General features: G+C 44.4%; 1 protein-coding gene across 8 annotated transcripts in view; it reads left to right on the top strand.

Annotated features, from left to right (window-relative positions):
- The first annotated feature begins 7,589 nt into the window (after positions 1–7,589).
- Kiaa1217 (KIAA1217 ortholog) overlaps positions 7,590–21,961 on the top strand; it is a 294,129-nt gene continuing 279,757 nt past the window's right edge. For 4 of the 8 annotated variants that reach the window (XM_028764815.1, XM_028764814.1, XM_028764810.1 and 1 more), the window contains exons 1-2: positions 7,590–8,005; positions 19,563–19,846. In XM_028764815.1, the coding sequence (XP_028620648.1) occupies positions 7,936–8,005; positions 19,563–19,846 (354 nt within the window). In that variant the 5' untranslated portion in view covers positions 7,590–7,935. The remainder of the gene's footprint in view (positions 8,006–19,562; positions 19,847–21,961) is intronic. The other 4 variants (XM_028764811.1, XM_028764809.1, XM_028764808.1 and 1 more) reach the window with 1 other exon arrangement.

The raw sequence follows: 21,961 nt of genomic DNA, 5'->3' as shown, positions 1-21,961 counted from the left end.
ATATATATATATATATATATATATATATATATATATATATATATATTCCCCAGACCCACTTCTGTATTACATGCCGAGTGCCTCTATGCCTCTGGGGAGACAAGGTAGGAAGAGAGATATCAATTCAATCTATTTTATAGGGACTTTTTCTAGTTTAGTACCTAAATTTTCACATCCTGGAAACACCTAACTTCCCAGAATTGGGGACCATTGGCTACTTTGTCTACATCCTGTTCCCAGACATTTCTTGTTCAGATTCTGTAAGAGGAAAGAAGAGGCTGCCAGGGCTCAGGCAGGCTCAGCCAGCTTAGTAACCCTGCTGACTGAACCAGGAAAGGTTGTTGCTACATGAAGAAGTGGATGATGAACACAGACGAAGCCTTTGAACGCCATCGATTGCTGCCCCGGGAGCCTTGTATCCCTGGTCACGTACGCCTGAGAATGATGTAGACTGGTGTATGGACTGGAAAGGCAGAGGACACTTTTGCCTCTTCCTTTTTTACGTTTTGTTTGTTTGTTTTTGTTTATTATTTATGTGTATACCATGTTTGTTTTGTTTTGTTTTTCCTTCCACCATGAGTTTCAAAGAGTAAACTCAGGTCCCAGCTTGGCAGCAAGCGCTATTATTCCCTGAGCCATCTTGCCCACCTGACTTTTGCTTTTTCACACTTCATCCTTTCCATTTGGCAGAATTTAATCTTGCTGAGTGATGGCAGTTCCGAAGACAATGTTATACACACTGGGGCTCACCCTGTAACTAAGTGTTTTATCCCACTAATTTTGGGGAAGGTGGAACTTGCTAAAGTTTGTAAAAGAGAATCTTTAAAAGCAAAACAGCAAAAGTAGGAAAATGAAGAATTTTAAGTTTTCACAGCACGTAGGGACCTGAGTTTCACCTTGCCTTAAAGAATGCAAAGCTGAGTGGCTACAGGATTTCAATGGGGGGACACGCCTCAATCTGCCCACCTACTATGCCAGAAATGAGTCTTTCCTAACAAAGACTTTCTCTCATCGAAAGCATAGAGTAATGAATTCCCTGTTGGTGCTGTGGACTGGGATACAGAAAAAAAATAAAAATAAAATTACTTCTATGCTAACTTCTGAGGTACATGACTGTTTTCAAAAGTTCTAAGATACTTGAGGATTCAGACCTTGTGTGCCCTGAATCCTTGTGTGAGTCAGAGTGCTCAAACACCCAACCCCCTTCAGCACTGTAGCTTGGCCTCCAGCCCAGCTGCAGGCCTGTCGTGTGACAAAACTGTTCCCAGGGAGACACATCACACATATCTACTCACCCCAGAAAGGGAACCCATGGCAGACGAAAGTATGGATACCACCAAAGTCCAATTTGGTGAACCTTGAGTTTTATTAAGATAATTTGCAATGGGTGAGGGGTTACTTACAGGAGCAGAAATGACTCAAAGGCAGCTGCATCACCAAGGCCCACCCCAGCATGAGTGACAGCTCACAAAGCTGGGCACCTGGAGCATACTGCATAGCCAGAAAGCAGCTCAACAAGTTGGAATGTCTTTCCAAGTGACTGTTTGTCTAAACCTCTTCAAGGTAGCTCAGCTGGTTTCTGCTTCTTCCAGGAAGCTGGTTTAGTCTTTGTAACTTGACTCTGCTCTTCTTGAGGGACTCTCAGCTTTCATTCTGGCCAGGAGAGAGCCTAGTGAATCGTGTCAGTTTCAGGGACTTCCTAAAGCTCTTTTTGAGTTGCTTACCTTCTTCCTGCTTAAGGAGTTTCCCTGAAAATAGGGTATTTCACTCTGGAAAGAAACTGTTACCAGGAAGGCCTCTTTGGGTGTTGGTTGGCCCTAACCCTCTTCATGAGAATATGACTTCTCCAGACATCCAGGGGATGAAAAGGAAAGGCCCATTCCTTTACAGGGCCTCTTTTATGCTCTGTAGTCCTAGCCCACCTTCAGGTTGGAGAATGTTTGGCAGAGGTGTGCCTCTCTAGTAGGACTCCAGGCCTACTCCCCTGCTCCCTGTGCAGGGTTCCATCCCAGCCCCCTCAGGAACAAACCCTTAGAGATTACTTCCTGAAGCTGATGCAGAGACAGGAAGAGTTGATGTATTATGGAAACATGCTGTGTGTTTCAGTTTCACCCAGCCTAGAAGTGATCCTTCCAAAGCCACTAGTATCCTGCCCTGAAGGAGACTGAATGGAAGGAACTGAAATTCCTGAGGTGGGGGCAGAGAAGTGCAAAGGTCATTGAGGGAGGTGTACTCAACATCTCCCAGTGCTTCACTAGAACCCTAGGAAATCCCTCTTTCTGGTTACTTTTGGTTACATCGAGAGCTTTTGCTCTACCACCATAACCTTATGAGGCAACCCTTCTTATGTGCACCTTAAGCTACCTCACTTACCCAGACTCTGTGTCCCCAGAGCCTGCACAGAGGCTCTTTTCTCTGTCTGACCTCAGCTTGGCTCATCCCACCTTTTCTGAAGGCTGGTTCAGTTTTTTTCCAGCAATAGATAAGCAAGCCTTCTTTGCCCTTACTAAGTCTGACTTTATTCTCCATGTCAGTGTAGAACAAAGAATTAGAATAACTGAGAGGTCACTTGGAGCAACTGTCGTACAAAAAGAGGACAAAAGATGCCCAGACCTGCTGCAGAGTAAGAGCCTGCACACAGAGGCTCAAGTGGGAACCAGACTCAGGAACTTACTAAGCCTTCATTTGCCAAGTGGGAGGTTAAGGCAACTGAAAAGTGAACCACACTGTGACTCACCCAACCAGCTATGTGCTGGGTCCCCCTCAGTTCTTGCCCTGCTTCACTGCAGTCTGGAATGAGGGCATTTAGGAAAGTTCAGGGGCAGAAAATGAGTCTGGAAAAACCATTTCCACCAGATACTCTTTGTAAGGGCCGATAGCAGCACCAGTTGCTTGGGCTTGTGCAAGTTCACACAAAGGTGAATTCTGCCCTGAGAGTCCAGAACTCTGGAAGGTAGCAGGCACAGCTTGGCTCACCGTGGGGTAAAAGAGGTAAACCATACACTCTGCAGTTTTTACTTAGGAGTTGCCACCTGAGATCCAGACATGGTTTGTAGTGACAGAGCTGAGACTGATATCAGTCCTGCAGAGCTGTATCTCCCAATTCAGAGTAGATGAAAGAACCCCAATTTAAAAATGGGGTGTCAACTGACTCCTACTTAGAAAGGACATGTGCTTCAGGAGCACAGTGAGACCAGGTTTAGCTTTGTTATGTAACTGTACAGGAGTGCCTGTGGAAGAACACAGGACATCCCCAGCCATCCAAACTGGAAAATCATGTGTTAGGGGACTCTTGAACTCCTCACTTTTTAAATGGCAGAGTTCTGGGATTTCCAGACCATCCAGTAAGGTAAGCTTAGAGGCCCTGCTGAAAGGTAGAACTGCTTGAAATCTAGCTCTGAGGAAGGTCCCATCCTTGTTTACATTAGTGGATATAATTCATCCACAGGATGTTAGCTAAGAAGCTCAAATAGCCTTTTAAGGAACATTTCCCATTTGGAAACCTGAAGAATACATGGGGCTTATCTTGGATCACATGCAGGTGACCATCTGTGCTGGTTTACCTGTGACAGTCTCGGTTTCTAATTGTCCAGCTCTAACTGTTAATGTACCTCCTCTCTTTCTCCCAAGTGCTCTGGCTTTTTATTTAAATATAAGGTCACTGGAGCCACCTGAAAGTTTGCTGTCAAAACGAGGTAGAGTGGAACTGGCACTCCACACCCATGGAGCTCATCTCAACAGTGTTTTCCCAGTTGTTAACTGTCCATCCCTTCTGACTTACAGATGGCATTTGCCATCAGAATGGGGACGCTACATCTTTATCCAACTGGATGCCTCCTTTCAAACATTTTTGTTGACAGGTTTGTTCACTTTGTTTTGACTGAGTTACCAATGCTTTCCAAAGGTCCACTGAAGGACTGAAGCAAGCATGAATTATCTCTTTTGTGTCTAGATGTTAAATTACTTTAAACTAAAGACTTAAAAAAAATTAGCCGGGCAGTGGTGGCGCATGCCTTTAATCCCAGCACTTGAGAGGCAGAGGCAGGTGGATTTCTGAGTTCGAGGCCAGCCTGGTCTACAGAGTGAGTTCCAGGACAGCCAGGGCTACACAGAGAAACCCTGTCTCGAAAAAACAACAACAACAAAAAACAAACAAACAAACAAACAAACAAAACAAAAAACCAAAAAACCGAAAAGTCAACTTTGTCTTCCTGGCACTTCTCTTTTGGTTTGATGACAGTCCTCTGTGTGTACATACGCTTATTTTAAATCTGAATCCCTACACAGGAGAAAGGCTTGCACCTTCTCTGGGTCAGGGAAATGGAGTTGAAAGCTCAACCTCTAGGATCATTCTTGTGGCTCTCTAGATGACTAGAAGAAAATTAAATTTAGGTTCTTGCTTTCCCAGCAAATTTTGAAGTACAGTAATGAGCAGATGGGATGGTGATAGAAAATTTGAAAGCCAGAAATTACATTTTTAAAGGCACAGAATGTTTCTTATTCAGAGTTGCCTCTAGAATAAAGGATCAACTCTCTAGTACCTGGAGTGGCAGTCATGATGTTTTTTCTTGAAGGTTTGAGTGCAAGTTTATGTAGATTGCAGAATACAGCTACTGGTTGTGTATGTATGAATGTATGTATGCTTATTTTTTCTAGAAACTTGAGAGTCAGTGAAAAGTTCTTAATAAGGTCAGTGTGCCTGGAGGAGATATGTGTGACTAGCAGGCTCAGTGACATGAACTGGGTCTTGTAAACAATGCTTTCAATTCCTGTTCTTAAGGAGAAGCAAAAGAAATCCAGTGAGTCACAGCAGCTCTGTCTATAAGATTGTCAGAATGTGGTCCTGCAAGAGGACACTTCACCATCACTATGTGCGCAGGTCTCAGTCTTTGATGATGTAGGTTCACTGTCTTTCTATCCTCTTATCCATCCTGTGCAGGATATCTGGGATATCCACAGAGGTAGCAGCATTCTGCTTTTTCCCATAAGAGAGCAACGGAGGCATTTGGGCAGTAGAGGGGTTCCTTGGGTTGCTTAGAGTCCCCAAGTTCAGATAGTGTGGAAGAGCTTCGTCTGTTTGGCCCATCTAGGGATCTACAGAAGACCAAAAATCTCTCCATTGCTTTGCACACAGCACCAGGAGGGTGGTGGCATCATTCTTATCTACAAATGGATCTGTCCTACCTGAATGCAATTAAAGGGAAGGTTTCTGTTGACTGGCTGTGGTGTTCTGCTGTTACTGCCTTCATCACGGAGGCTTGTTTTTGAACTGTGTAAAGTGACAGACGGGAGGTGCTCAGAGGGGGCTGGCTGTTCCCACAGGGCAATAGGTTCGGTAGTATCAAAGCCCTTAGCCTCCTATTTCAGCTCACTGCTCCTCCCATGGGTATTGATAACTTGAAAACTGAACAGCAGCCGTCTATGACTTGAGGGCGGTTGAAGAGATGCTTTAGCAGTTAAGAGTACTTGCTATACAATCACAAGGACTGGGGTTTCCATCTCAGCCCCCATATATCAAGTTGAGCCTCCTGTGCTTGCCTGTAAACCCAGGTTTGAGAAGAACAAAGACAGGTAGGTCTGCTGGCTGGTAGCCTAGCCAAAACTCTAGGTTAGAGAGAGACCTGACTCAATGGGAATAAGGTAGAAAGTGATAGAGGAGGACACTGAATGCCCTCCACCCCCAGGCATGTGAGACATGCACAGTCACATATGCAAACACATAAATACACACAGAAAGCTAAACAGAGAATTACAACCTGAAGTCTGAACACAGGAGACTCTTCTTTTGTGAGGTTTTGTGGGTTTTTGTTGTTGTTGTTGTTTGTTTTGTTTGTTTTATGATGCTTCCATTCAAACCTAGGGCCTTGGACATGCATGTCAAATGGTCTACCATTGAGCAACACCCTTCTACTGCCTGTGCTTTCAAAAACAGGTTATCACTCAGTTGCTCAAGAAGGGTTTGAACTCACTCTGTAGCAAAAGCCACCCTTGAATTTACCATTGTCCTGCCTCAGTAGCTGTGCTTACAAGCCTATACCACCAAGTGGGTCCCCCTTTGTGAATACTTGTACCTAAATAAGTTGCCAGGAGTATGGAGATAGCTGTGCTTTGTGGCTTCCTTGGGTAAGATCATTGGCTGTTGCAAGGTCTTAGAAACTTGTCGTTATTTGCTATGTAAACCTAGTTTTTGGAGCTGGAGAGATGACTAACAGTTAAGAATACTCGTTACTCTTTCAGGGGACCCAGGTCTGACTCCCAACACCTATGTGGTGGCTCACAACCATGTAACATCAGTTAGAGAGGACTAACGCCCTCTTCTGGCTTTGTGGACACTGCTCCAATGTGGTGCACATACCTATGTGTACACAAAATACCCATACACATAAAATAGAAATAAATCTTTAAACACAAAATAAACCCACTGTCTGCTTTCCCCCTGCCAGGATACTGCTTGCATTTCCTATAAGACCTACACATTGTCTTGGGTTTCCAGAAAAATCCTATTAGGAGTGGAGGGGCCCTTCCCCGAACACGGCCGTTGTTCATACCTTAACTTGTGGCACACTTTTTGTCTTTTAGAGACTTCCGCATTTTTATGTTCAAAATGGCCAAACTATGTCCCTGCTGCCAAGACACACAGGTGACTCAAGGTCATAATCTGGCCCAGAGGCCAACCATTGTTCTGCCCACATTCCTGTTCTAAATCAATGTCCAGTCCTGTTTGAATGCACTGTAAATTGGGTCAAGGTATGGCAGGCAAGATGACCATTGTCCTCTCCCCCTCAGATGATTTGGGGCTGTAGATTAAAATGTCACACCTTCTCTGTTAGCTATTGGATTCTCTTCAGATCTCTAAAATAGCCAGGGCAAACGTTGCTTAGATTCTTTTCCCATCCTTTCTGTGTGTGGACGTTGTGCCTCCTATTTTCACTTTCTGGGAACGTTGCCAGCTTTCCAAGGACTGGGTAGTGAACAAAATAAATATTTGTAGGTAGTTTAAAAAGAGAACAAGTCTGTCGGATGTAATTCTGCCCATCCAAAGAAAAACATTTTAATTACCTTTCAGATGTTTTTAAGTAATTAACTTGAGAGACTTAGAAGGTTGATTTAGTAGGTGGCTTTTCAGATTTGTGATCAAGAGGAGTGTTTTTGTGTATGGATGTGGAGTGTGTGAGTGTGTGTGTGTGTGTGTGTGTGTGTGTGTGTGTGTTGGGGGAGGGGAGGAGTCCAAGAAAGTGAAGGTGAATAAAAAAATCAAAACAAAGGGCTTAAAATGCAGGGGTTAAAGTCCAGGTAAGAAAGCTATTGAAGTCACTAGAGGAGATTACAATACTTCTTTATAGATGCTAATTAGTCCCCTACAGAGTTCGTGTGTAAAGTGTTTATTTCGCAACATTTAGTATGTACTTACCTTAAAAAAAAATTTCAAAGAGATTTCTCATAACTTTGGGGGATTCGACAGTTTGCTCCTTATTACGCAGCCGATCTGGGGGGCCTATTGGGGTCTTAAGATTCAAGAGGGCCGGGCCTGGCTTGCAACAGCAGTTCCTGTCCCTAGTCCTGTGTGAAGTGTTTGCCTTGTCCCTAAGCTGTGAGTCCCGGGAAACCCGGCAGGCTGCGTCCTGGGTCAGCAGAGCCGTCACCTGTTGGGCGGTAGGGGCGGGGACAGCCGCCGCCTCCAGGGCACAGCCCCCAGTCCTGGCGACAGCAGGCGGGTGGCGGACGCTCCGGGACCCGGGCCGAGGGAGGCCGAGCGCTGGAATGCGGTCTTCCCGGGCGAGGGAGACTTTGCACCGGAGTGGAGACTAGTTGGGGTGGGGTTTCGCCGGTCCCCTCCGCCCCACCCCCGGGCCCCCTTCCAAGCGCTTTCTGAGAGCTTTCCTAACTGCGCTCTGAAGTTTCCAGAGAGAGAAGCCTGGCCGGCCGGCAGGGACAATGGAAGAAAGCGAAGGCCAGAAATGTGAGCCGAACCTGCCTCCCTCCGCAGACAGCAGACAGATGCCCCGTAAGTAACAGTCCTCAAAGATGGAGTTACACGCACGCTGCTTAGAACTGGAGACCCGACGCCAGGCGCCAGGAAAAGTCTATTTCTTGGTGTGTGTGTGTGTGTGTGTGTGTGTGTGTGTGTGTGTGTGTGTGTGTGTGTGTGTGTGTTGGGCGAGGGGGTGGGGTGTGCTTTCAAACTGAGCCCAGAGCAGTGGTTTCTTGGCTCTACTTTACCTCTTGTGAGATCTTCCTAAAGTCGGTGAAGAGGTGGTGTATGGTGTCAAACTGGTCGAACAGTGAGCAAGCAGTTTGTGCGGGATCGCTAAGCAATGACAAATGAATCGCCTAGCAGCGATTTGATAATTTCCCGGTGCTTCAGGAGGCTCGGAAAGGCAATTTTGCACCTACCTCCCGGGCGCAGCTGTTCCATTCATTGGTTAGGAGTTTCGATGGGGGGCAGCTTCTTGCGGGCTACAAAGTTTTGCGGCGCTTTAGAGTTAAATTGGAGTTTAAGGATGTTTTTATTTTGCAGATTCTGACGGCTGGAGAGTACTTGAGCATCTAGATGATAGATAGAACTCGAGGGCTTTCTGTTTAAATGTAAAAGTTGGGAGTTCTTAAAGCAGTTAGTTTTCCTGTATTTTCTCCAGGCAGTTTTTCCCCCTACATTGTGTTTATAATAGACTTGGCTTTTCCGTTGGGAATTTCCAGAACCTTATATAGTTCCAAATAAATCTTGCCGGGAGGGTGGGCGGCTGCAGACTGTGATGCCAGCGCCCCTCAGCCCCTCGCACTGCAGGCTGTCCCAGCACCTACCTCACAATCTCGATCCGCCCCGCCCTACCCGTCCAGGTTCATGGAAGGGCCAGTTAGTAACACAAAGATGTGCAGGGCTGTGCACAGCAGCGCGTGGGAGTGGGGATTATGCACAAGGGAAAAGGTGTGTGTTTTCTAAAATGAAAAAAGGAAGCAGCACATGACTCATCCACACTGAAAATGCAAAGCCAAGCCAGACAGAAGAAAATACAATTAGGAGAGAAAAATCCCCCAGCGAACTGAAAAGGAAGCCTGCCTCCTAAATGTTCAATGAACCCCTGAGCTTTGAGGCGGCAGTCCACTTGTCTGAGTGCAGTTTGAGGGTTGGTGGCCTCTAGCCTGGGAAAGGCTCCCAACTTGCTTTTTTTGATAGGACGGTTCTTACTGCAGGAATCCAACCTTTGGGCCTGTCCTGAAGGAAGCGACCCAGATTCTAGAGAGGACAATTAGCTTGGGACCAGTTTAAGAACCAACCCTGAAACAACTGGAGTAAGTCATTGATGTTTCCCAGGTTGGGATGACCAGATCCCTCCCTTCATTTACTCATCCGCACCACGAATATTGAGCCTGTGTTATAGAGCCGTCACTGTTCCAGCCGCTGGGGATCCAGAGATGCAAAGAGCAGACTGAAAAATACTCCCCTTCATTGGATGTTCTAAGGGCCAAGTCGGGGTGGGGCCGGGTAGAGGCACACAATGAAAACGTAAGCAAAACACAGCTTGTTAGCTGTCTGGGAGGCTGGATTCAGTAAAGAAAAATACAGAGTGGATGAGTTAAATTTGAGTTTCAGATAAACTAATTTTTAAAGCATATGTATTTCTTACAAATAGCAGACTTAAACTATAAATTTTCAAATTTCACTGGAGATCCTGTGTTTTATCTGGGGATTCTATTTGCTAAAAATAAGGCTAGAATAGAAAATAAGGCAGGAACAAGGGAGGGGCGGTGAGACCATCAGAATTTATCAGAGAGGAGCAGAGATGAGAATAAACCCAAAGATTAGAAGAGGGAAGAGCAGGAACATAGGAAGATGGAAGAGGAACAGGTTGAGAGGTCAGCCCAGGCCAGATTATGGAGGCCTTGTGGAACTGTGGGAAGGTCTTCAGCTTCTCCTTCACAGGAGGTGAGGCCGCCGCTAGCAAATTGGGCTTGCCTTTTATTTAATTAAATTAATTTAAATTAATTAATTTGGAACTCTGGGAGTGAACGTAGAGTCTTGAGCCTGTTAGGCAAGAACTTTACAAGATCTTAGGAGGCAGTTGGTGGGCTGGGGTGTTGGGTGGGGCTTAACACAAGTGGACTGGGGGAAGGGCAGAGAAGCCTTTTAAGGAGGCTTCTGAAGTAAACCAGGCAAGGAAACCCCGTGTTGCTCTAGGCTATATGGTGATAAGCAGATTGTGATAAGAAGGAAGCAGATTCCTGACGTACACTGAATGCAAAGCCGAAGGAATTTGGTAAGATCAGACGTAGTGTTGAACAGAAAAGGGAGGTCAGAGACAGCTTGAAAATATTTGATCCAGGTGACTGGAAGGATGAGTTACATATACCTACTTGGGAAAGCATTTTGAGACATGGAGGAGGGGGAGGGGCCAGCTTAGGGTGGAGAGCAGAATTTCCTTAGGGTAGGTGAGGATTGAGAAATGTGTCAGGAGTCATTCAGATAGTGGTCTATGGGTTACCAGGAAGACAGGGGACTCTGTGAAGAAGGACAAGTCTGAGAGTTGCACCCAGGCACCTGAGATCTTGCAGGTTAGGGACTTTGGAAGAGGAGATGGAAAAATAACAAAAGGTGGGGGAGAGTCCCAGTTAGACTTTCAAGACCTGATTCTGCCTGACTCACGTGAGACCTGAATGGCTCTCCGAGGATGAGCTGAGGGAACAGCATTTCTGAGGCTAACATCACCTGCAGTGCTACATGTTCAAATCTGCCACTCTGCTTCATATCTGCATATGTGTCTGTTCACCCGATTACAACGTGAGGTTCTGGCTCAGGACCACCTCTCACCTGTGTGTATTTGTAACATTCCATGAAGTGCTAGCCACATGGAGGGACACTTAACCAACCATTCTTAATTAGACAGAAGGCTAATAATGCTTCCTACCCTAGGGATTTTGGTTTATCTATCAGCTGTGTATAATGAAACCTTGGGTGATCATGTAACTCATCGTTCAAACCCAGACACCTTTGAGAATAAAAGAGAACTTTATAAATAATTTCACTGGGCAACAGTTGCGAGTCAAAGCTCTTTGGAAAAGGTGGCATATGGTCATCTCAAGAGTATCAGAAACAGTGATAATATGGTGGCTTGAAGGCTTCCTAAACTTTTCCTGTCCCTAGCACCTTTCAACTGGGATGATCTATATGACTGTGGATATATACAATTATAATAAAGGAGGCATATAAATCATACATTTACAGGGCTAAATAATAAAGAAGCTTATTTTAAAACAACTCCTTGCAACTGAAGAGATAGCTCAGTGGTTAAGAGCATGTACTGTTCTTCCAGAGGACTCAGGTTTGGTTCCAAGCATCCACCATCCACAAAGCTCATAACTGTAACTCCTATTTCAGGAAATCTAGTATCCTGCTCTGGTCTCTGGGCAACTACATTCATGTCTCATAGATACACATGCATATACATAGTTAAAATTAAAAAATAAAATCTTTTAGTAAGAAAATCTTAAACATCAAGTACCTGTTTTTAAAAAAAGTTCTTTAGTATGTATAATTTTTTTCTTTTTCTTTTATTTTTTTCTTTTTTGGAGAAAGGATTTTCTTACCATTTAGTCCTGGCCATGTTTGAACTCGCTGCAGAGAACAAGGTGGCCTTGAACTCACAGAGATCTGCTTGCCTCTGCCTCCTCAGTGTTGGAACTGGGATTAAATGCTTATGCTAACAAGGCTGGCAAAGTGTGTGTGTGTGTATGTGTGTGTGTGTGTGTGTGTGTGTAATTTGATCATTTATTAAAGATGGAAACAAATTTGCATACTGAGATAGATGTGCTTGTTTATTTCTATATAAGGATTTACATCTTGGCTCAATATTTGATACTGCAAGACACAGAGTGTTTTTTTTAATGCTTTTCAACATTGATAATTTGATTTTATAATCAGGCTGAGAATATCACTCACATAAACACACAACAGAAATGTCAAAAATATGTTTAAAGCCATTTCAGAAATTGCAGACATTCCATGCCAGTTCCAAGCCAATATTTACTGAATGATTTTTTAAAATGTACTTCAAGTCAGCATCTTGAACAGCACTCTTTTAAAATCAAACATTCTAAGATAATACATTTTGAAGATACACTAATTTGATACTTAACTCGCTGAAGGATGACAGTAGGAAGCTATTTAAAGTCCTTGTTTTCTTTAATTAAACCATTCCTCTTCTATAAAAGCATAAAGCTTTGCATGCTTGGTGAGAGCACTGCAATTCAAAACACAGAGTAATAGAATCCGAGCCTGTGTGTTTAAGGCAGTATTTGCTGGCAAGTTGTGGCATGGCGGTAGACACCATTGAAGCATGCATGATGTGTGTTCAGAATCAAGGTTCCTGTGAAGCAGCATCGTGGGGTAGTGCTGCCAGAAACTTCTCAGGCTCATTATAGCTTGCTTTTTGTTTGTTTTGTTTTCAAGACAGAGTCTCAGGTAGCCCAGGCTGGCCTCGCCGTTTTTTATGTAGCTCCAGATGGCCTTCAACTTCTACCTCTTCCTCCTAAGGGCTGGAATTACAGGTGTGCACCACATGCCTGTTTTACAATTGTTGTTGGTTTGCTTTTTATTTTATGTGTCTCTGTGTGTGCCTGGGTCTAGACTCCACTTTCACCACCACATTTGTGTCTGGTACCTGAGGAGATTAAAAAAAAAAAAAAGGGATGTGTGTGTGGGAATGCCCTTAGAGCCAGAGTGATAAGCATTTGAGAGCAGCCATGCAGGTGCTGGGAATCAAACCCAGAGCCTTGGTGAGAGAAACAAATGCTCCTCTTAGCTATCTCTTCATCCCCTGATTGTTTATATTACATATGTATGTGTGTATCATATATTGATTTATATATCATATATAGATTACATATATATGACATATATGATTTTGAATTAAGTTTGCTGCAGGTTTGGAAATCCTTTGCTGATGCTAATGTTTTTACAGTTTCCACATTTAGTTTTGTAACCCCCATAGGTGCACGGTGTAAGGAGCTTTAAGCATTTGACAGAGTAGGCTTTCAGGAATCATTGGGAAAATTTGTTTGAGACAAGGGGGGCTCATGCAGCCCAGGCTGGCTTTGAGACTCATGTAGCTAAGGCTGGACTTGAACTCCTGTTCTTCCTGCCTCCTGACAAGGGCTGGGATATGGGTGTGCATCGTCATGCCTGGCTGTTGGTGGAATCTGAATCTGTGTCTCATTCTCTTTGTAGGCCATGGGCTTCTAGTATGATCCTTGGGATGTTGTCCCCAACATGAACTCCTTTTCTGGCTTTTAAAGGCTTCTTGAAAGCTCTGTGCCAGAGGTCCATCCATCTGCTTGCCTCCTCTGGACCATGGGAGCCCATCTAGTACTAACCTAGGGCATGACAGATACTCAGTCTATGCTCTGAAAAAGCCCAGTCAGTTTCTACCCCCATATCTTGTTTCTGTCTTTAAAGCACTGACCAGATGCTCAAATCGTACATTAGTTGTTTGTTGACTGACTCTCTCTAATCATCTTGTAGATGTTTCTATGCAGTCTGTTTTGATCAGCACTCCACCCCCCCCCTCCTATCCCTTTCAGTGTTTGGAGCTGGCATTTCATCAATACTTGTGCAAATGAATAGTTAACTCAGTCAGTTAACTTGAATCAACATAACACAGGACACTTATCCAGATTACATGGAAGACTCTACCTGTTGTATAAAGTATTATATGAAGTCTGTACAAGGAATTGTTTTTATCATTGACTTCATTTATTAAGAAAGGTATTTATGGCTATGAACGTTTGCCTGAATGTATGTCTGTGTGTACCACATGCCTGCCTGGTGCCTACAGAGACCAGAAGTGGGCAAGGATACCCTGGAACTAGAGTTATGGACAGTTGTGAGCTGTCGTGTGGGTGCTGGGAATTGAACCCAGATCCTCTGGAGGAGCAGCCAGTGTTCTTAACTAGTGAGCTATCTCTTTAGCCTCACTCCCATTATTATTACTATTACTATTATTGTTATTGTTGTTGTTATTTGTGATATGGGAGCGTGAGAGTGTGTATACCGTAGTCCATGTGTGGAGGTCACTGGACAACTTCCACCTTTATAGAGGTTCTAGGAATTGAACTCATATCATTAGGCTTGCCAGCACTTTATCCTCTGAGCCATCTCTCCAGCCTATGGACTTCAGTCTTTAAGGTCCTATAAAGAGATGCAATTGCCTTGTTTCAGTTGTAATTCCTGTGCCAGTTTGTATATGGTGATGGTCTTCGTAACATTGACAAGAGAACTGGAAAACTGAGGAGCACTGAGTGTCCATCTGTGCATGCACCTTGTTCTTGGTACCTTTGCAAGGCCGTGGTCAATTTCCTGGTCATGCACTGTAGGCTATGATGTTCCTGAACTGCTGGATCTCTTGGGTGACCTTTCTGTCCCATCAGCACACAATCCCTTAGGAGGCTTCTCCTGTATCTTTTGCCTTCAGCTGGCCAGAGTAAAGACAGAAACCCTGCAAGATTATTTACAAGGCCCAGGGCCAGGGCTGAAGGTGTTCCTGTTATTTCTGTCCACATTACACTGACTGATATTAGCAGAAGGTCTTAGTTAGAAGGAGGGGACAGGAGGTGCACTCTACCTATGTGAGCAACCTGGGGATGTGTCCATTCCAACACATAGTACAGTGGTTGTCACAGTAACCCAAAGGCCTCACAACCAGGCAGCAAGGAAGGAAGTTTCCTGAAGACAAGGGCTCTTTGACAAGTTTGGAAAGCACCATCTTGCCTAGGTTGATGGCACACTGGCTGTAACCCCAGCATTTGGAGAGCTAAGAAAAGTGGACGGACACATTTCAATCTGTTCTGGACTACATAGACGCTGTCTTAAAAATAGCACTTCAGCTTAACCACTATGAAGAAGTGAGGAGAGCCAGGTGGTGGAGGTACCTTTAATACCAGCCCTCAGGAGGCAAGGGCAGGTGGATCACTGAGACCAGCCTGGTCTACAGAGTTCCAGGACAGACAAGGCTACACAGAGAAACACTATCTCAAAACAAACAAATGAATAAACGAAGGTGAGGTGAAGCTAGAGATGTGGGTTAGTAGGTAAAGTACTTGATTCACAAATATGAAGACCTGATTTTGGGTTCCCAGAACACATGCACTAAGCTAAATGAGGTGGTCCTTGCCCGTAATCTCAGGGCTGGGATGGGGAAGGCAAGAGGGTCTCCAGGGTTTGCTAATGAGCGAGCCAATCTAACAGAATTGATGAGCTCCTGTTCAAAATGTAAGGTGGGGCACGATAGAGGAGGACACCTAACTTCCATCTCTGACCTCCATACAGGCATGCAGAGACACATTCACATATAGGTGTGCAAACACCACACACACACACACACACACACACACACACACACATACACATGCTCAGGTGTGTATGTGGACTACCTAATATATACTAGGATATATTTAAAACCTATATATAACCTACATATACATATACATATACATATACATATACATATACATGTACATATGTATATGTAGGTTATATATAGGTTTTAAATATATATTGGTTATATATAGGTTATATATTTTTCTGTATTATATATGTATTTACATTTATATAAAACCAATAGTCTACATATTATTGGTTATTTGAGGCAAGATTTTTTGCTCTACTACACAGTAGTCCCAGTTGTCATAGAATTCACTATGTAACCCAGGCTAGCTTTGAACTCCTATCTCAGCCTTCAGAGTGTTGCAGTTATAGGAGAGCCACTGGACTCCCTAATCTTGACCATGGAATAAATTCTCAGAAAAGTATAATTCAATGGTAGAGTGCATGTTTAGTATGCATGTATAAGACTTTGGGTTTATTTTTCAGCCCAAACAATAAAATTAAAAGCAAATAAGATAAAAAGAAAACAAATGTCACAGAAAGGTAGTCACACTACTGCTGGCTCCCAGGGGGTTGTGAAGTGCCCAAATGATGCCTAGCCCCACATCTCTCGCTGTGTGATCTGACTTGGCCAGAGTAACCGGAACATGGCAAAGACACAGTCACTACAGTCTAGCAGTTGCTGGTCTTCATAGCCTGCTGTATGGATGGCTCCTTCGGAGTGCTTGGCTTTCTATAACCCTCTGCCTTTTCGTATTTGTCCTCCATGACCCCCTCTACTTTTCTTGTCCAGGATGTGGACACATCACAGCTGGAGTCCCCTGGGTCTCTAAAGTGCAGCTCTTTAGTGTGCCTGCCCTCCTCCTCCTCCTCCTTCTCCTCCTCCTCCTCCTCCTCCTCCTCCCCACTTGTGCTCCGGAGAATGTTTAAGGGCTGATTTTCCATTGGAAGCTCTTGTTTGCTCTTTGCCCTGCTGGAAGTGGGCTCCCTGGAAGAGCTTGGGAGGGGCAGGAAGAGGAAACAGGGCTGCCTTTCAGCCTTGACCAGGCCTTGTCTTTAGGCTACAACTTCTCTACTTTGTTAGACAAGGATTCCCAGAATAGCAAACAGCAAGACACACCCATATTTACATCTTAGCACCAAAGTTCTTTCCAAACAAGAAACAGAACTACCCTTCTGTTTGGCAGCTTGAGAGTCCGCACATGCACTTTTCTTCATTCATACGGATAATGTGAAGCTGGCCCACTTGGGTCTGACACCGTAGCTGAGGAATTGTGGCAAAATGGACCTTTGTCTGTTTCTTTTCTTGTTTATGCATGCCTCTCCTTGGGTTTTATGCTCAGCTAAAAGGCTGAATTCTTCCCAGGTCACTGTAATGGTCCAGATGTCATTTCTCCTTCAGGTGTGGGGCTGGCAGCTTCCAAGACCAGAGGAAAAGGCCTAAGCAACTGTGAAGAGTTTGAAGAGGTTTTTGGTGGACAGGATTGGGTTGTTGAGGTGCTGGTGCTGGGCTGGGGAGGAGGCAGATGGGACTGATGGAGTCGCGGATGAGGGCAATAAGAGTGATAAGACAAAGATGGGCTCTGTCTACCGGGAGGCCTGCATCAGTCTCCCTCGTTGACTGCTGGTACCGTTTCCATCCCTTTACTGTATGTCACATTCAGCCTTGTTAGGCAACTGGAGACATTATTTTAAAATCCACAAGAATGTGAGAGAAATAGAAAAACATTGTAAAGTTGATGCGACTTTCCCCATGAAAACCATGAAGAAAGGGTTGAGTTTAAAGTGCAGTATGTGGGATGCCTGAAAGGCTAATGCTGACTGTAGATTGTCAGTGACCTCTAAGCCCCTACTTCCAGCTGGTTGCCTAGTTTATTTCAAGAAAAAAAAAGTGGGAGACTCCATAGTCTGCAGGTCTGCTTCAGCTGTCCTAACCTGCTGTCACAATCCCTGGATGGAGCATGTCCGTCGCTGAAGGTCTGTTAGCCCAGCAGAGTGTGTCTTCCTCTTGCCTGACTGGTTACATGTAGCTTTTTGTCCATATATATGGCTGAATGTGAATGTGTATGCTTTATGTCCACGTAAAGCAATAACCTTTCCAGAGTTTCAGACTTGTTCATTAATCTAGCTGTCTTGGATAGTTTTTTACATGGATTATTTTAATGTTGAAAGCAGTCTTGAAAAGCCATAGGGTTCTGTCACACACATAGCAGTTTTGGCTAATGCAAAATATGTGTATAACACATACACACACATGCACATACATGCACACATATGTACACACACACATACATGCATACACTCACACACAAGATGAAGCTGTGTGTCTTCTGGCATATATGTTTATTAGCCTGAGATATGACATTTCTGTTCTTAGTTTTGTTTTTTGTGGTGCTGCTGAGGCTCTCATCCAGAGCTTTGGACATCCTAGGCAAGATATTGACCTCTAAGCTGTATCCCCAGCCATGTGTTTTGCTCTATGTAATAGACTCTGTGACTCCTGTAGTATTAGGGAAGGAGTGCTTTAAAAAAGGAAACTGTGATGTGAATTTGAGTGTTAGAGATTATTACTTAATAAAGATTATTATTACTAAATAAATAAAATTATACTAATCTTTCAATACCTTTTTAATCAGAACGTCTGTCTTCTGCCCCTTTAAGCTTACTGCTAAAACTAGTAAAAGCTAAGAGTAACTAATTGGGCTGTTCCCTTCCCTTCCTTCATCAGTGTCTGATGGAGATGTTGTAATGAGCAAAGTAATGAGAAGCGGGGTACACAAGAAGAATTGTTCTCAGGACACACATTGAGCTTTGGAAGGCTAGGACAAGGGAATAAGCCAGAGATGAAAATATTCTCTGTTCTTTGCCAGAGGGAGTCTGCACTGGGAGCTCTGTATGCAGAGGTTTCCAGGCAAAGAGAGGCTAACAGTGTTAGCGTATTAGTGCCTTTGCTTTTAGGGAGATGGTTTACACACAAATTCTGGACGTGTGTGTGTGTGTGTGTGTGTGTGTGTGTGTGTGTCCATGTAGAGGTCAGGGGACAACTTGTAGGAATTTATTTTCTTCTCAGGTCCTCAGGCTTGGGGGCAAATGCCTTTACCCACTGAGCCTATTCTGCTTTTTCTAGAGAGACGTGAGACTTGGTCGTGATGGTGCACCAGCTTTTAGTCTCAGTACTTGGGAGACTGAAGCAGGAGGATCTCTGTGAGATCAAGGCCAGACTGGTCAACATAGCAAGCTCCAGGCCAGTCAGAGCTACGTAGTTAGACCCTGTCTCAAAAACAAAACAAAGACAAAGACGCAAGTAAAAGGCTGTGAAGTGCTGGGTTCTTGATTCCTTGCAGCTTCTCAGCTTTCTCAGCTTCTCAGTGGTCCTTACTTTTCTCCAAAAAAAAAGGAAAAGGAAAAGGGGAGGGGGATCCTTCTACATGCTATGAACCGGAAGCATTAACCTTGTTCCGCATAGCTGTTTTTTCCTAGGAGATTCTGATGATCGACTCTGAGAGGCCAGCTTGCAAGCCGTCTACCTAGGTCAAAGCCATCAAAGCATACCCATGGTCCTTCCCTTGCTGTATGTGTTTTGGATGAAGTCATGATGTGGCTGAGCCTTCACTTTATAGATCCCCCAATATTACCTCTCATGACATTCCCCTTGCCTGGCCTATGAGAACAGAGAAATGGAACTTCGCAGTGGCTCACAGGTGGCAGCAATCTTCTGAGGGCTATACAGCTATCATTCTTCTTGGTGCTGAATGATATGTGTCAGAACCATCTTCAGATGATAAATATTTAAAAATCCTGTTAGTAGGTTGAAACTATAATGAAAAGTATACAAATGGTCAGAATACCTGGAGTTACCTCTGTGGTAATTACAGACACAGTGGCAGCCTACTTAGCTGCAAACAACCAGTTTCTCCAAAGTTTCTCATTTGTAACAAATTCAATGACAGAAAGAAGTAAAATACATTTGCTATAGCATCTAAAGTCCATTTTTTTTTTCAAATTTCTTTTGATTGTAGATTTTTTCTTCATTCTTCCTTAAAAAGAGAAACAAAACAAATGAAAAAAATTCTGCTCAGTTTACATTGATTCGTTAGCAACTGCCACAAACCCTCTTGGTGTTCTACAAATGAGATGCCTGTGAGATCATTAATTGTGAACTGCACTTTTGCTCTTCATCTTGCAGAACAAGGGAAAAGCAATCTTCATGTGACATCCCAGGAAGATGCAGCATGCCGCAGGCCCAAGGAACGCCTTTCTAATGGAAACACCAGGGCTCAGGTTTCCAAGCCTGCCCGAAACATACCAAGGAGACACACTCTAGGTGGGCCCCGAAGTTCCAAAGAGATCCTGGGAATGCAAACGTCTGAGATGGACAGGAAGAGAGAGGCGTTCCTGGAGCATCTAAAGCAGAAGTACCCCCACCATGCCACAGCAATCATGGGCCACCAGGAGAGGCTGAGGGACCAGGTAGGAACACACTATCAGTTCTTTTAGTCTTTCTCATTCAAAAAGTATTTTTAATTTCATATATTTATTCATGTGAGTGTACATACAAGTGTCTGTGTGAGTATGTGTAGCACGTACGTATGTGTGTATGCAAACCTGTGAATGTGCACAGATGCCAAAAGGGGGCTCTGTCAGTTGTCCTTGTTTATCATTCTGCTCTTATTTTGAGACCAATCTCTCCCTGAACCTGGAGCTTTTGTTTTCTCAGCTAGACTCGCAGGCAGCAACCCCCATTGGTGTGCTGGTTTGTGCCTCTCTCAGAGTTGAGGTTCCAGACATGCGCAAGGCTCTGAGCCATCTCTCCAGGCCACGCCCACTCAGTCTTTGTTGTTGCACTGTTAAAGTTACACCCAGGGCCTTGCTTATGCTAGGAAAGCATCCCTACTTAGCTCATTCGTTGTTTGCTTGGTTTTTTGTTTGTTTGTTTGTTTGTTTTTTATGATTTGTTTGTGTCAGGTTGTGTTGGTACACGCCTTTTGAAGGCACTCTGGCCAGCTCCAACATGGCGAGCACGGCTCCCTTGTTCCCTCTGCCTTGTTGGCATTCATTAATTCCTCACACAACCATCAAGGTACTATGCTTCTTCCCTACTCACAGAGGAAGACATGGAAGCCTGGGCTTGCAAAGCCCGCCCTTGCTTATGGTCACACTAGTGGGTAAGTATCTGGGCTGAGTTGAAATCTGAACCCAAGCAGTCTAAACAAGCTCTTTCACTCATTAAAGACACTTAATGAAGGGTCTAGCCTACTGGGGCATGGCAAACATGGCTCTGGCACGCCTTGCCCTTCTCCCCCATTCCTTCTGCCTTGCTAAAATCATTAGATTAGATATTCATAAAGCTAGCCACCAAGGTCTGTTTTCTTATATGGCCACTTCCTCCTCCTGAGGCTAACTACCGAGGTCCAGCTAACAAAGTACTGAAGTCCAGCAATCAAAAGCCCCCTTTGGCTCACCTAATTAACATGCCCAATTAAAATCAAACATCTCATCCTAACACAGAGTTTCCCCCTTTACCTTTATAAACTGCCATTTGTCTATGGGCCACATCCGTTTTGCTATTCAGAGGCAGTCTTTTGTCACTCGGGATAAAAACCCCTTCCCCCTCTCCCTCGTTCCCTTCACCTTAGCCTCTATCTCTTGCTTTGTCTCTTATTCCCTGCCTTGTGTTACTCTGGGGCAAATAAATCTCCTTTGTGGTGAGAAATTGGTCTTGAGGATCCTCATCTGGTGGGGGAGGGGGGCAAGCGGATCTCTGAGTTCAAGCCCAGCCTGGTCTACTGAGTAAGAGGGTTCCAGGACATCCAGGACTACACAGAGAAACTCTATCTTGAACACCCCCCAAAAAGATTTATTTATTATAGTAGGTAGTATTAGTGATGGTGGTGATTATCACTTTTTTTGGGGGGCGGGGTTTCGAGACAGGGTTTCTCTGTGTAGCCCTGGCTGTCCTGGAACTCACTCTGTAGACCAGGTTGGCCTTGAACTCAGAAATCCGCCTGCCTCTGCCTCCCAAGTGCTGGGATTAAAGGCGTGCGCCACCACCGCCAGCATGATGATTATTACTATTTTGCTTTTTGTCTGTTTGAAATGAGTCTCACTATGTAGTCCGTGGAGGGCTTTGAACTCTCTCTATAGACCAGGCTGGCCTCAAACTTACAGAATTCTTCCTACTTCTGCCTTCCAAGAGCAGGGATTAAAGGCATGAGCCACCATGCCCAGTCTATTGTTATTATTTTTATTTGTGTGCTTGTGAGTGTGCCATCTTTCCAGCCATCGTGGCTCATTTTTTAATGAAGGAGATGACCTTGGGGTTCACAGGGAAAAGACACATTAGTATTCCTCTCACCCATTTGTTCCTGATGTCCAGCTTAGCTACAGAAAAGGTTTAATGTGAGAGCGGGCAGCAGAGGAAGGGAACAGGGGGCCTGTCCCCAGAGGAAGGCAGCTCTCTAAAAATGCATCAAATGCGTAGGCCACAAAGAATATTGTTTTCTGAGTGAGATGTGGTGCAACTGTAATTCATCCTGGGAGCACTCAAGTGCTTGGCACAGTGAATGAATGAACAAATAAATAAAT

This window comes from Grammomys surdaster, unplaced genomic scaffold (genome assembly GCF_004785775.1).
Source record: "Grammomys surdaster isolate TR1022 unplaced genomic scaffold, NIH_TR_1.0 146, whole genome shotgun sequence".
Taxonomy (NCBI): domain Eukaryota; kingdom Metazoa; phylum Chordata; class Mammalia; order Rodentia; family Muridae; genus Grammomys; species Grammomys surdaster.
This window is presented reverse-complemented; position numbering and strand designations above follow the sequence as displayed.